This window comes from Sesamum indicum, linkage group LG9, assembly GCF_026168435.1.
Source record: "Sesamum indicum cultivar Baizhima isolate 11 linkage group LG9, ASM2616843v1, whole genome shotgun sequence".
Classification (NCBI taxonomy): domain Eukaryota; kingdom Viridiplantae; phylum Streptophyta; class Magnoliopsida; order Lamiales; family Pedaliaceae; genus Sesamum; species Sesamum indicum.
The window spans coordinates 25,370,025-25,386,045 of NC_142665.1; the positions used below are offsets into that span (position 1 = coordinate 25,370,025).

General features: G+C 32.9%; 1 protein-coding gene and 1 long non-coding RNA gene across 4 annotated transcripts; both read right to left on the reverse strand.

The window, feature by feature from the left end:
- Nucleotides 1–1,966: 1,966 nt before the first annotated feature.
- Nucleotides 1,967–7,555, reverse strand: LOC105177143 (uncharacterized). Of its 2 annotated transcripts, none has more exons than XM_011100185.3 (20): nucleotides 7,379–7,555; nucleotides 7,103–7,260; nucleotides 6,713–6,750; nucleotides 6,542–6,564; nucleotides 5,681–5,787; nucleotides 5,545–5,596; nucleotides 5,374–5,458; nucleotides 4,760–4,850; nucleotides 4,172–4,210; nucleotides 4,015–4,082; nucleotides 3,839–3,901; nucleotides 3,694–3,749; nucleotides 3,544–3,617; nucleotides 3,305–3,397; nucleotides 3,132–3,233; nucleotides 2,925–3,005; nucleotides 2,738–2,829; nucleotides 2,604–2,619; nucleotides 2,382–2,492; nucleotides 1,967–2,296 (listed from the first exon to the last, which is right to left on the reverse strand). In XM_011100185.3, exons 2-20 carry the CDS (start codon nucleotides 7,223–7,225, stop codon nucleotides 2,195–2,197), a joined length of 1,416 nt encoding a protein of 471 aa, XP_011098487.1. In that variant the 5' UTR covers nucleotides 7,226–7,260; nucleotides 7,379–7,555; the 3' UTR covers nucleotides 1,967–2,194. The 2 variants fall into 2 exon arrangements, with proteins under 2 accessions (XP_011098487.1, XP_020554588.1); XM_020698929.2 differs by having other exon boundaries at nucleotides 7,375–7,555.
- A 2,730-nt stretch (nucleotides 7,556–10,285) lies between these two features.
- LOC105177142 (uncharacterized) lies at nucleotides 10,286–15,783 on the reverse strand. 2 transcript variants are annotated; one of them, XR_016067456.1, is made up of 4 exons: nucleotides 15,606–15,783; nucleotides 15,223–15,382; nucleotides 14,347–14,428; nucleotides 10,286–13,529 (listed from the first exon to the last, which is right to left on the reverse strand). It is a non-coding gene; the product is annotated as an uncharacterized LOC105177142 (long non-coding RNA). The 2 variants fall into 2 exon arrangements; XR_016067457.1 differs by having other exon boundaries at nucleotides 14,347–14,639.
- Nucleotides 15,784–16,021: the final 238 nt, after the last annotated feature.

Genomic DNA, 16,021 nt, shown 5'->3' on the forward strand with positions numbered 1-16,021 from the left:
ATATTCTAAGACCATCTCTGAGGAAGGCCATGTCCGTCCAATTTAAAGAACTGACTTTTCTCAATAGCAAATTATGCTCTACCCACTATTTCTATTTTCCAATTTTGCTGGGACCTTAGCTGTCGGTTGCAAAAATCAATCAATCTAATTATTATATTTTATTCAACTTAAATTAAAATGTCTCAAAATTTGATAGAGATTGGCTTAGAACATATCGTGTTTGTTACTACCGTTCTTCCTAACCCCCAAAATATAATCATAGATGCAGAAATTATACATCAATAATTTTTGGATAATTATATTTACACTCCTAATTTATAGTCTATTTACAAAAACTATGCATATGTTTTTAAAATTACACATATACCCATTAAAAATATTAATATCATTTGCACAAATTATCCTTACCTTTTAAAAATTACACATACATCCCTCATAAACATCAACATTAACATCATTACACAAACTATTAATTTTTTTCCGCTATAGATAATTTTGTAATTATTCAAAAAATAAAAATAATTTATGTAAACCTAAATCATGATGTGTAAATATAATTATCCCTAACATTTTTACAAGGCAATCTTAACATAGAAAGTATAACCCTCAAAGGCAAATACATGTTTCCCGTTAATTTCCTTGTATAACTTTATACATTAATTTCGCTCTAATTTAATCATTTTCTTACAACAACTCAGAAATTGACATCGCAATATAGTTTGTACTTGATTGTTTCACCAGCTAAAAATGGAAAACACTATTACAATGAATTGATTCCAGCCCCATATGGTGAGAACTAATTAATATTCCAGAACTATTTGTCATATAAAAGATGTGTGCTATCAGCCGCACAACCACCTAGATTCCCGGAGATTGCACTCTTGATATTGATAACAAGTAATATTATTTTAAAAAACCAATCAGATTCCTATATGTATTCTTTCATCAAGGTATTTGCCCTACAGGCCACATAGCTGAATCCAATAACACTATTCATCTTTGCAATCTCTTGCTGTACGCAAGGAAGGATAATAATCATGACAAAGAACAAATGGGGGAGTCTGTTTCCAGAGAGCAGAGTCTGGCTAGAGCCCAACCAATTTCCTCAGTGATTCCAATTTGCCTCTAAAATCTTGAGAGCAAACTATAATGATTCCATTACTATTAGTACAAAATGCATACTGAAAAGTACAATCTATCTAGATGCTAATCTCTCGGATCCAAAGGTCCAGATATTTCCAGTGGAACCAATTTCATCCTGTCCAGTCCTGTCCAGTCCTTTTGAATTGCCTAGACATATTCTAGAATAATCCCACCACTGAAGATGAAAATGGACAACAATTTCAAGGTCATCTTTATCATAAACTAGGACAGATCCCACTGAAAATCCTGCATTAAAGTCTCTCTTATTTTTTGTAAGACCAGGCATATTTTTCATCTACTCACATGCTCATAAAACAAATAATCAGGGGGAAGTAACAGAGAGAAACTATCCAACTTATTGGACTTTCTTGTAAACTCAAAGAATTATAATGTTCAAGGACAGCATACCAATCTACAGGCCTCAATCATGCCAGTAAGTATTATAAACTCGAATAACAACCAAGTCAAGCTGTCTATCTAATTAAGAGATGTTGGAAGACAAATATATTGTCCAAGTGCTACGGACCATAAAGAAATGAATAAAACAGATGATGGGTGACACGTCATGTAAACTACCAAGCAATTAGCATCTTAATGTGAACTTCAACTGATCCTTCACTCACACCCTGTACTCTAAAATTGTGAGCTCTTAACAGTTATATGGAATCTGGGTTTCAAAAGTTCCATGTTATTACACAAAAGATCACTCCCTGTTAAGCAAATGAAGTAAATTGTAACACAATCTACATCCCTTTAAGCACCAAACTAAGTTTCTAACAAAGAGAGACATTCATGTATTCATGTGATACAAAGGCCACTGTGGTTTCAGCAAATAATGCAATCAAGGGCGTGTAACGTGATATATGCATATATCTAAGGTCAAGTCCTGTACATGGTTCCCAGCCAAAAATGCAATTGCCATTGTATATATGCAATACAACAAGTATATATGTCAGTATCAGAATGTTATAATGGATATGTGTATATATAGTGCATAGCTGCTTCATTTTATACGACGAAGGCACCAAAATATATGAGCATACTGGAATCATTACATCCGTCGCTTTTTCTTCTCTGGTGTTGCATGTACTTGTGCCTTGATGCCATAAGTTTTCAACTGAAAATTCTCAAAGGCCTCAGAAATTACTCCTACCTGCAAAAGGAGTTCAAAGACAGCATTTATATGTGCAACTGGATAAAGATAGGAATTGAAAGATTCGACAGCTGATTCCAGAGACCAGTTCAGGCTTTTTGGAGTAAACTCGCACAATCATGTCTTGGTAAGATGTTGGAAGCAAGTGGCTGATGCGATCATCAGAAATTGAGAACTTCTCATCACTATCATAATCCTGAAAAAGGAGAGCTTTCAGAAGTTGTCAAAGTAAAGTAAAACAAGATGAGAGAGCTGACAAGTGTCAAAATTCCGAGCACTTAAATTGGGACACCGGATTCATTCATACCTTGAAAAACTTGATGCTGCAAGAAGGAATGCATGCAAACAATGGAAATATGTTAATATAGCAATGTAAAATATATTGCTAACTTTGTGACCATGGAAATGGTGAGCAGTTTCATCAGTTACGGAGATAAGCACCTTTCAAGAGGATTATGCTTCCCGCGAGTCAAATCAATCCGGACATTGCTAACCACAACATCCTCTTCTCTAAGTGTTGCTCCACCATTTTTCTACGTAACCAGTAGTTATTTATCTCTCATACAGTAAGCAGAACCTTTCCCTGGCAAAAGAAGCTTACAAATTTTCCAAACTGTGAAAGGCATACCTGTGAACAAACAATATCCCGTGCAGTAACTTTCTTAAAATTCTCCAACTTGTCTTTCGGAACAGCATACTCATTACAAAACTGCAAAAGAAAATTAGCATGTGAGTACATCATCTTACACGAAAAAAGCATTATGAAAAAGAAAATAATAAATACAATTAGTACTATTAAATGATCATGGAGCATTGTTTCTCAAACTTATGAAACCTGATATAAATCTCTCCGGCGAATACGAAGGATCAAATCCCTAGATTCCTTTAGTTCTTGGTCAGGAGCTGTCTCAATGGTCTTGATAATAGTATCATCTAACTACACCACAAAGGAATACCTGAGTAGTGCAGTAAGCAGTTAACCATAAATAAATAGAAGAATTACCAAACCTTCCAATATTCTGAGGGATCCTGTATGTGAGATGCTATCTGTAGATAACTATTCGCACTCACTAAGGCATCTACAACCATTAGCTCTATAGCCTGAAAAATAACCAGTCAGCTGCATATTAGTCATATATATATGTATGTATGTATGTGTGTGTGCCTGTAAAGAATACTACGACTACAAATACACATAAAATCTCAAGTAAATTAACTGCAGAACTGAACATTATATCGATCAATACCTTTACTTTTGCATGAGTATAAACAGTTCTATACAAATCAGCTCGTGTAGCAAACAACTTGTGGATCGTCAGATCTGAAATTCACAGTCAGTAACATCTGAAGATAACAAAAGAGAAGCATACATCCAGCTGAGTCATTTAGATGCTTACAGTCTTTGGCCCGATAGCATATCTCATCACCCATAACTCTCATACTCTCCATTAACCTGAGAGTCCAAAAGAAACTGTTCAGCAAACCTGTTGCGCAAGTACAACGTGCATGTGAACTGAATCATCACAAAGTTTTGACCATAACCTTTGAAACTGAAAGTTGCATCCTAAACCACATGCTCGGCAGTCGCGGACAATGTAATCAAATCTGCAGCAGAGCTTTTTTGTAATCAAGCAACATAAGAGAACAAAATTCGAAAAATAGCACAGGAATGATGACATTCAAAGAGAAATCTGGTTCCTAGAGTTGAAGTTACTAACTTGTCAACATCAATGCCATTTCGACCATTCGCCACGATGTCATATAGAAATCGCTTTTCCCTTGTGCTCTGGAGATTAGGAAAAATCACAGAATCAGCTGAACACGTGAATAGAGCTGCATTATTATCATAAAAGATATTATGATAGCAAGACTTACTCTGGTTGTAGCATACTTAGAACTTGCAAGTATCATTTCCTGCCCAGGGTAAAGGTTGAAACAAATCAATTCAGACCTCAGGACTCAGGAGCATAAGAATTAGCCAATAAAGGATCTCATACCTATTCAAAGTGAAACCTTTTTTCTGTGACAAGCTCTGCAAAGACTTCTATGAAGCCTCCAGAATTGAAAGAAACAATAACATGGAAATAAATTTTATGAAAAGCATAAAAAACCACATTGTCAACCACCATTTATAATAAACGTATGATATGCAACATAACAATTACAATGTCCTTCAAACAGAATGTATCAAAGAATTTTTGCCATAAGGCAAAGGCTGTATAGATTTCTTATTTGACTGAGAAATCCATACCAGCCATCATGAAGAATATTATGATACAGATATAGATAACAAAAAACTGATCAGTAGCACAAACTAATGTTCCAACCAAGAGAACGATTACATCACTTCTCTTTATCACAGTTTGAACACCAAAGATGTTTTCTGAGAAATTTCATAAAACAAGGGAAAAAGCAAGCAGGATGAACAAACTATAACCTGGGGACAGGCAAGTATCAACTAACCTTGACTCTTTTCATGGTCTCAGCATCTATGTCTATTTGATGCTCATCGACAATATAATCCACCATCTCCACAGACATTAGCTCATGAGACCTATAACCATTTTTAACACATTAATAGCCCGCAACAAAAAAATGATTTACTAAGAAGCACAAATCAGAATATTGGGAAACAGAAATTCAAGAGTCAGAAGTAGAAGAATGTGATGTTAGAATCTCTTAATGGCCAAAGTTTACCTCCAGGGGCAAAAACCAGAATTAGCACACATAATCTAATCATGCGTATATCCGACTGCATGTGTTTGTGAGACTAGCCGAAAGGTGACTTATGGTTATGGATGCAGTCGAATGCTTTTTACTCCTAGACACAGGCCTCGTCAAGTACATCATGCATTAGCTAAGTCCCAGAAAGGAGAAGTTGGAGCTCAGTAGGCATGGGAGTTAAGAGTGTTAGTGATGAAATAAAAATTAATATTCAAAGGAACAACTGAAGTTCTCATGTAACAAATAATAAAGTTGCTTATTAAAACAAGAAAGTAACTAATGAAAAGTGATATGCTTTCATCAAGTGGACAACCATTAGCCCATAAAAAATACAGTCAGTTCGACATACTTACCACTCTGATCCCTTAAGAACCTCCGGAAGAAACTCACGTTCAAACAAATGACTAAAAGGCCCGTGACCTATGTCATGCAAAAGCCCTGTCAATTAATGCAAAGCAAATGGTCAACATCAACAGGTATGCAAATAAATATTCTTACTGCATTATAATGTAAATTTATATAACCTGCAAGTTTTAAAGTTTGCATATCAAAGCGATCGATACCAAGCTCTGATCCCTGAAAAGGCACATTGTTCAGAAAAGAAACCCTATAGCTTCAAGTTATAATTTTGGATGAACATATTTAACGCAGATCTCATACTTGTTGGATCTTAAGTTTGTGACCCGCTTCACCAGCAAGCCAATAGACTCCAAGAGAATGTTCAAATCTAGAATGCACTGCTCCTGGATATACCATATGTGCCATTCCTGACAATTGGAAAATGAAAAATAAATCATTCGAAGCAAGTTGAAAAATGAAGGTAGCTACCCCACTGGTTACTCCCAATGATAATGCTCCTCATGTACCAAAAATAAGGCTTCTTGAAATTAGTATTAAATGTGATCCTGAGAAGTTGCAATTGCCTAAACTGAACACTGTGATGGCACCCATGGCTCTCTATATGCAACAGGAATGTCCTAATTCAAGTAATCAAAAGGCATTAGACATGTGAAGCAAGTCATGAAATTTGGCAGTCTATTCCTGTGATGCTAATTTACTAGAACAAAGATGTCCAGATAATGCAGACTATTGTAATTGTATTCAAGCAGACAGATATTCAGGAGTAAATAAAATGCGTCCCTCATCAGGAGCCCAATCAAAATAATTATGATACCATGACAGCAGCTGGACTTCAGAAAACAAACAAGTAGCTTTCATGGAAAATGTGAAGGTATGCATCATGTACAACTGATTTTCTAATTAACAACTGTTTGCTGCACAAGTGTGAGGAAGAATACCAAAACCATAGTGTTCAATTTCCTCAATATTAGCAGTCAAATGAAGAGTAAGATAATAACCATTTGTCACTCTCGTCATGGCATTCATGATAACAACAGAGCTACCACCTCATGCATAACAAAAGGCTATAGTTATCAGACTCAATACGAAGATCTGAAAAGCCAAGTATAGCTATTGGTGAACGGATTATTAAGAAGCAAAACAGAAACATGATGCGCTCACCTAGTTGCTTAAGTTCCCGCAGCCTGTCAACATACAAGTATCATATTAGAAACTCAGTCATCAAAACTACATCAAAAGAGATACAGAAAGCACCTAACAAAGGACACAACAAAGTGCAAGTATAGTCGGAATGAAGTATTAAATGATGAAGAAGGCATAATTTTAGTTTACCTCTGAAACTGCTCCGTGTCGATAAATTTCAAACAGAGCTGCAAATAAATAAGCAACAGTTGAATTGGTTTGCATCTAAACAAAGGTACCAGCAAAGAGAAATAAGAAAGATAAAGAGATTCTTTCATAAGGTAGTGCAGAAACATCTAAACATACTCCGCAATGTTTATGAGAGGATTATAGTAATTTGAAGATTGTGTCACTGGTAAAAAGTAATAACAGTTAAAATTCAGCAACGCATTAATAGTTAGTGCCACTGACGTGGGGAAAACGAATTCGAACTGGTGTGATTGATAATATGCACCTACTTCATGTGAAAACAAATTCAAAGAACTAAGGAACACTCACACACACCAAAAGAAAAGGAAAAGGTGAATGTGAGAACGTTACCGGATCAAGATAAATGCTTCCATGGACATTGTCGTGGACGTTTTTGGAGGATCTCATATCTTGCGAGCACACGAAACTGTAATTTGATGAGAATGTGAAGTCACCGTCGCAAAACGCTCCCATTCTCTGTCTTCTGCTTTGCACCCCAACGCCCACGGCTACAAATGAACACAAAGGAGCATAGAACTCATAAACAACTGCAATTTTACACTAATCTAGTAGCTTTTGCATTGATGAGTTGTAGAATGAAGAGATGACCAAATGGACGTAACTCACTGTTTGCTCTGGGAAGAGGGAGGGTTTTACTGTTGCAACTGAAGAGGATTATTTAATGTGGAGTTACGGGGATACTGGAAAGAACAGGAATGTAGAGATAGTGGTAAAGTAGTGCCGCCAAAAGAGTGTGGGTTAAGCAAATGGAGGAGTTTTCGGTTTCCTCCGTGATGACTGCTTCTGCAACGGTCAGAAAGTCCAACGGAAATCAAGTTTTGATTGAAAAGTATGGTGGGGGATTTCTTTGTAACCCATATGTTTTGGGCCTCAAAGGCCTACTCTACGGTTCATAACATTTTGGGCTTTTACATGGTACACATGACTGTGGGCCACCATACTGGAAGTTCAAATCAGTTCCCACGTTTCCTTTGGACTGACTAATATTGATTTCGATTTTACCATTTTAATTTATTTTAAAATTACTCATCTAAAATAGATGTCAGAATTTTTAAATAATTTATCACTAATAAAACTTATAATTCCATATTTTTAATATTTTATTTTCTATATCATTGGATATTATTCATATATCATAGAAAAATAATTAAATCACTATAATTAATTAAAAAATATATTTTTTTTGCAATCATACAAGATTGTGTATTATATACCAAATCCAAAAAAAACTATATACCAAATCCAAAAAAAAGAACAACTATATAACATAGTAGAAACATTATTGAATTAAACATTCAATTTTTTCATTAAAGTGCAATATCTTAATATTATAAATTATAAATAGTTGTAAAATTTAATATGAGATATACTAGTTGCAATAAAATATAGTACTTTTGAGAAAAAATTATTATTGCCAAAAGACAAATGCAAATATTAAACAAATATAGTATCTTTTTTTAATATATATAGAAAAACACGATTTTTAATCAATTAAATTTATTTTAAAACTCATCTTTTTGCAAATACTACTCAATTTAACGTTGATATGTTTCTCACTTCACACTATATATTTTTTATTTTACTACAATTTTCAACTTTTTTTACTAAAATCAATAGAAATTCTAGAAACACAGACCTCATAAAATTATTATATATTATTTAATGATTCATAATTCTACTTAAGGACTATCTTTCGACAATTATCGATAAAATCAATCTACTGATACCAGCTTTTTTGCTTAATTTGTAAAATTTGAGGGGGTTTTTCAACAAAAACCTGGCTCTTGTGAGGATTCTACCAATCAAGGAACTGCAATCATCCTTCCAAAACCTACTATTCGGGGCAGGATCGAAATTATCCATCCAGCTGAAAAGATGTTAATCCTAAATTAAAACGAAAATGATTCTAAAACGGGCCCATTAAAACGAAAACGGGCCCATGAAAATGAAAATGAAAACACAATTAAGAAATGAACTTGATAAATTAAAACGATTCTAAATGAAAATATAATGAAGCAACTATTATATTTAATTCTAATAAAGAAGAAAAATATATGATACTTCTAATTCCTCTAAAGTTCTTAAAAGATGAATGATATATCTAACTAAATAGCATAATATTTCAACATGCTTAATTTGCTAGGAAAGATCATAAATATTTATATAAAAATTACTAGGGCACATTAAAATTTGAATGAATAGCATATGAGTAACATGTAAATACTAATCCAAACTTCAAAAAAATAAAAGTATAACATTGAATAAATATCCTCAATTTTATTAAATTAAACGTATTGTTGAAAAATTTAAATCAAGTGATTTCCGACTAATTAATTTTATTTTAATATTAATATTAGATTAATATTTTTAGATTATAAAATTTTTTATAATATAATGGACGTATCATTTTGAGAATTCTAATAACTGTAACTTATGATTAAATATAAAATAGTGAGAATGGCTTGAGTGTTTATTTTCTATTGTAAGAAAACATTCATACCTTTCACGGGGTACACTTTCATATTTCATATTGTGCTCTTTTTGAGTTATATTGTTAATCTTTTATTAAATGAATCTTCTTACTAAAGCAATCCAAAATAAAGAATTTGACTAATTATTTTTATTTTACTATATTATTATTTTTATTTTTATATTAATTGACATGAATACAAAATAGTGAAATATAACTCATCTGTGAATACGAAATATAAAATTTTAATTTTGAAAAATATTTTTAATTTAGTAGTACAAATTAAATTTAGAAAGTGAATTACAAATAATAGGAGTAAATAGTATCCTTATCAATTAAAACAATTATTATCAATTTATGTTGAAAATATAATTGTATAATGCTAATGTTTCAATAACAGAAACGTAAATTTTATTGTGAACTTAATATATTTTATGACTAACTATGATAACATATTTACTGGTCAAAATATATTTATATAATCTCCATAAAAGAAGAGATATTTCTTATTATATGTCACGTCGGTAAGTCTCTACGAGATCATTGACATCCCCATCTCAATTATTATTAATTTTGAACATTTAAAATCAAGATATTTAACAATCACCATCACATTCATAATCATTAGCTATAGTTATATATAACCTGGAGACTTCGTCATATTCTAAAGTTGCTAATAGAATGCCAAATTTATTTATGTGTACCCATAATCTAAATTACTATGGGGGATGAAAACATGCAAGCTAGCTTGTTGATAGACACTACCTTAACATTGATATACCTCAATTGGATTGTAGTTTTTCTTTTTAGTTTGTTGATGATGATTGTATACTACAAAAGTTCTATTTTCTTTTATTTTTTTTTTGATTGGCAGTGTATTTTCCGTATGGAGAATAGAGTTCAACGATGTTCCAATTGTAAGCAGTACAGGGAAAAAAAAGAAAAGAATTCTCAAAAAACAGTTGATTTGAGCTTCAATGATGTACCAACTTGTGCATATGGTTGAGTTGATTTTGATCAAGTAATAAATATACAACTACAAATTAGTTTCGGATCAAAACTTTTATTTCTTTGGCTAAGAAACAAGGCGGTCTTATTGGAGCCATAATACAAAGAAGGCCGAAGTATTACCATACACACTTAATTCTTATTTACAATAGACTCTTTACATAGATGGCTGCCGATTTCTTGGAGAACCCAGGAGGGTTGATACTCTAGTGCAAAAGACTCAATACTCCAAATTACTTGAACCCAATCGACGTGAAAGCTGTCTTCACCAGCATTAAGTTGTTAGAATGAAATAAACAAACAAGAAAATGTGTACAGAATCAACAATTAAAGAGAAAACGCGCAACATAATGACATGCAATAACAACTTATATAAATAACATCTCTCTAAGAACTAATTTAAACACCCAGTTGTCACATATTGGCCGCTAAAAGAAGAGTGCATCTTCGACAACATCTAGAACCACATAATAACCTATATATCCATATATTCCTCTCTACCATTTTCTAGCCAAAAAAGCAACCTTTGACCTTATCAATTGCTTCTTTATCAATTTTTCCCATATTTAAAAATCAAGTAAGGTTGAAACCATTGCAATTTACTTTGTATAATTCAAACTCAAAAGTGTCTAATTTCTATGAAACACTCACGTACTCAACATTCTAATTTGGAAGCGATGGAATTACGGATTCTGAGACCACTTTAAATATGACAGGCGCAAGAGAGTTGGAGTTGAGACGTAAACAAGAAGCAACCCTCCATTATTTTTCTTGGTTTATTCTCGGTTTGTTCATTATGTTAGGTTTTATTCCCATGTCGCTTTATCAAAACTTTTTGTTTGTCGTACATTTAAAATTCTTGTACAAATTTTACAAAACACCATATTTGTTCATATCATCGACATCTCTACTTTGCAGGCGTATCAAAGTATTGTTGGAAATTCTATAGCATACAATCACAAATTAGTTCATTTGTGAACTTTAAAAAATAACATACATATAATAAATTGCATAACTGTTCTAGATGCCAATCTCATTATCGTTTTTTAAATTATTGGTCAAATATCTTAAAAGAATTTTCAACACATCTTAACAAGTTTCAGCACGATAATCATTTGTCAAAAGAAAAGTTAATAATGTATTTCTTGAAAATCTGAGCAATTATGGCAATGAATGCAATTTGACCAAAAATAGTAAACTGAATGCTTTTTAAAATGTTCCAAAAAACTTCAGAAACTGTTTCAAAGTCGATTACTTTTATAAAATTAAAATTCAACAAAAAAAGCTTCACTTAAAGTCCAAAACATATGACTTGTCATGCATTTATCCAAAAACAATTAAATGAATTCATCTATTGCTAATCAAAATATTTTGTTAATTTTTCTTCATTATTTGTAAGTTCAAGCTGATTTTGAAAAAATGAGTTTATTATAAAACACTTGACAAGAAAAACAAATCTTTGAGTAAAATATAAAAGCTGATTTTGAAAACATTAATTGATAACAGAAGAAACAAATCTTTGAGTAAAATATAAAAGCTGATTTTGAAAACATTAATTGATAACAGAAGAACAGTTGACAAGGAAACCAATTTCCAGTAATATTAAAGGTTCTTCAAACACAAATTTAAGTTAGCAAAACACTGTGTTCCTCAAAAAACCATTTATGGACTCATGAAATTATATAGTACTCACAAAATATTTACCAAGTCCTCTTGAGAAACAGATTTTAAATTGGCATCTAGACAATAGTTAGGCATTTTAGTATAGCATTTAATTTTCAAAGTTCACAAATAAAATAATTCATGATCGAATGATATAGATTTTTCAACGCATTTTTCTATGATACGCCTGCAAAAACAAGAGGTTAATAACATGAACCAACATGAATTTTGTAAATTCATACAAGAATGTCAAATGTATTACGAACAAAAAGTTTTAAGGCAAGCGCATGAAAAGAGAACCCAACACAATAAATGCACCAAGAATAAATTTAAAAAAAAAGAGGAGGGTTTATTCTCCAATTTAGGTCTCAACTATAACCTCGCACCCTTCACATTTTGAGCAGTCTCAAAACCCATAATTATTTTCTTTCCAAACGAGAATGGTGATTCTGTGACTTTTCAAAGAAATTAGAGCAATACAATTGGGTTTGAATTATACAAAGTGTAAAATCAATGGTTCAACCACCTTGATTTCAAAATATGGAAGAAAAATTGACTTAGAAGAATTAATAGGGGCACTGGTTACTTTTGAGTTAGAAACTAGAATAGAGGAATATGAAGATAGGTAGGCTACCATTAGGTTCTAAAATGTCGTCAAATAGCATACTTTAGCAGCCAACATATGTTTTAACTGAGCATTTAAATCCTACTTAACCTTTTGATTCCCGCACAATCTTTATCGATATGAGGTTATCTACTTCGCACAGAATTGGCAAATCAAATTCAAACTCTGGCCCTCGCTCTTGTAAAAGACAAGTATGAATCACACATACCAACTGACATGCTTCACTTGTAGAATCAAATAAATGCATATCATACATATTACTGAAAAATTATTTATGACCAGTAACAATAAAACTCGCATAATAAAAGAATTCGTACTAGATTACCAGTAACAACAGTACTTCTCAAAGAGATTATAAATAGTATGACATCTATTCTTTGCATTAAGATAGAATCATGAAGGCACAAAAGAAAACAACACAGATACATAATTGCGACATGCTCTAATTTAAAGGCATAAAATAGATACCGCATAAACAAGATACCTTTCTATATGGCACTTGAGAGAAAATATTCTGTCTGTCCATTAATTGGTCTGGGAAGTTAAAATATCACTGTCCTAAGAGAATATTATAATACTTGAAGTCAAGTTAAAATAAGAGTAAGAGAGAGTGGATGATGGCACTTAGCTTTCAGCGGATTACATATAAGAGTAAAATACTTAGGAAGTTTCATCACAGTCCCAAGAGAATATTAAGATACTTAAGTCAAGTTCAAATAAGAGTAAGAGAGAATGGACGGATGACACTTAGCCATCAGTGGATCACATACATGCAATCAGAGGTGAAGTAGGCAAATTGATCAGCAAACATAATGTTACTTACTGCTCCTCAAGTAGACACAGATTCACTAATCAAAGTGAAGATATACATGGCTTTCCATTACCTTCAAGCAGTAGTCTTACTCTAGATTGTGCAATTGACAACATCAGCATCTTGCTCATATAGCTCCATGTGTTAATAAGTGGAGCCAAAAGGTTTCAGCACCAAAGTCCTACATGATCCAAAGAACATTTGGCAGCAATTTTCAGAAAACTTAAAATATCACTAACCTCTCACACAGGTAGAAATCATTTCCAAAAAAAACTTTCGTGAAAGGCTTGTAAGTGTACGTATGATTCTTTTACATCAATGCAAATAACCTTTTCCCAAAACAAGAAAATCACTTCCACTACATTTTTGCATTCATTTAGATAATATAACGTCAAGTAAAGAACTTTCTGAAACAGAAAATGCATACATTTATATTATTGCTACAGTCACATTCTTTCCTATCTCAATGGTAGGAAGGTCATCCAACACCACCAAGATGACAATCCAAACAAAAGCCTGTAGATCCTCATGGCAGATTTAGAGAAACAAAGTGACTATGTCATGAACACTCATCGCAATTTGATAAAGTCTTGCAATTAACACAAGCGTACTGATCAGAACCTATTAAGACTTAAGAAAAGGGACGGGAAAATATATGCATTCAGAACACATTACAGACGTTTTGGAAAATGATAAGTCAAAACAAAGCAACAATCAAACTGTAAATAGTGAAATCTTAAGGAGGATTTAATTGCAGTAATCCGGGGAACAAAATTGTTTGAGGTTCAAATAGGCCACTGTTGTTGATTGCATTCTGAGGATCAGGGATTTCAATGGTAAATTAATGTCACTAAGAGTGGAAAATGACCAGATAAAACCAAGAAAAAACAATCATAAGCACAACAGTTTCTGAACAGAAATATTAGAACCAATCCATTCACAACTGAACAAAGACATGGCCTGAATTTCCAAACCAATCAAATTTACACATAACTGACCTTGTCTTCCACCAGTTAACTTGATTTGGATACCCTTGTCGACAAACTTCGCCAAATCCAAAACCATTCCTTTTCGACCAGACTGAAACAAAGAAACAATCTGTATATTAGAAAAACTGACAAAACATATATAGACATTTAGATCTATATATATGCACCCATGCACGCACACACGTCTGAGAAAGAAGAACCAATAATTCGTGTCCTTATTAAGGCTAGAATAGCATGTTTAGGGAATACGTATCACGAGAGATTGCTAAAGAACAACAGCTTTATGCAGCAACAAATATGGCCTGCAATTGTCGAAGGACCAAAGAAAACAATGAGAATAAACTTAACAGCTCTTCACTACACATCTTTTAACAAACAAGAGTAAATACATGATGCACCATATACAAGAACAAAACATGCAACTTACCTGTAATTAGAATTACTTATTCCCGCATGAAAGAAAGACTGCAGCTTATCCTTGTTCATGATTTAGAGCAAAGAAAGGATACAAGGGACAGTTCCACCAAAAGAACACTATCCCAAGAACACATTTTCTTGAAAATGAAGATAAATTCACCAACTTGACTTACTTTTTCTTGAAAGGAGAAGCAGTTAAACATAGTCAAGAGACTTGGAAATAATTTTCAGGGAAGTTCCTTAAAAGTAGTTCCAACAATTTCCTCGGTCATGTCTTGAAAATTTTATTATTTGGGAGTTGCTGATGCCAGAATTACCAACCCGTGTACAACTTCAACATGGAATGTTAGGAACTAACACCACCATTTTCTCACCATTTTATTCAGTGTAGCAATAAAAATCACAACAAAATCAATACAGTAATCAAACAAAAAAACAATCATATCAAAAGGGAAGAGGCCTCAGAACCTCCAATGATGGGAGCCGTCTTGGCTATTCTCCTCGCAAGTTCTGAACCAACAAAACTATCGTCACCGGCATCCTTGCATTTAAGTCCCGCACCTTTGTCCCCAGAAATAGTAATCCACGGCGTACTAGAGAACCCATGTAGTAGTTCAATTTCAAGAACCTTGAAATAATTCATCAACACCATAAAGGAAAAAAAAAAAAAAAACAGAGTAAGACCGTGTAATTCAAGAATTCGTGATCTTTAAGAAGTACTCATGCCAAGTTTTCCATTGGGCAGACAAATTCATTTAAACAAGATACATTTAATTTCACAAAGCAAGAACCCTAAATCAAGAAACATAAAAAAGAAAAAGAAAAACTCACTTGCTTTGATCAATAAGTACCTACTGAAAAAAAGAAGAAACTGAGGTTGGAGAATGATGGCTGTCAGCGGAGGAAGGCGACTGGTGGCTGTCAGCGGGAGGAAGGCACGGCTGCCTGAAATGTTGAGAATTGATGCTGCCGTTGAAATGGGACGTTTTTCTTGGCTTTTTTCTATTACACTTTTTAGCTGATATTTATTTTTATAGGGTTTTAGTGTGTGTTTTTTGGTATTTTACAAGGATAACAAAATTTGCACTGGGCTGGGCCGAGCAGACTGTGTTGGGCCTTAACGGATAAGTTGTTTTATCTTGTTTGCCACATAAATTTAGTTTTATAAATATAAATAGTTAATTACATTAATTTTTATTAATTATTATTTGTCATCATTATTTTTTACTTTTTTTAATCCATCCATTCATGTTAAATTTCGAATTAT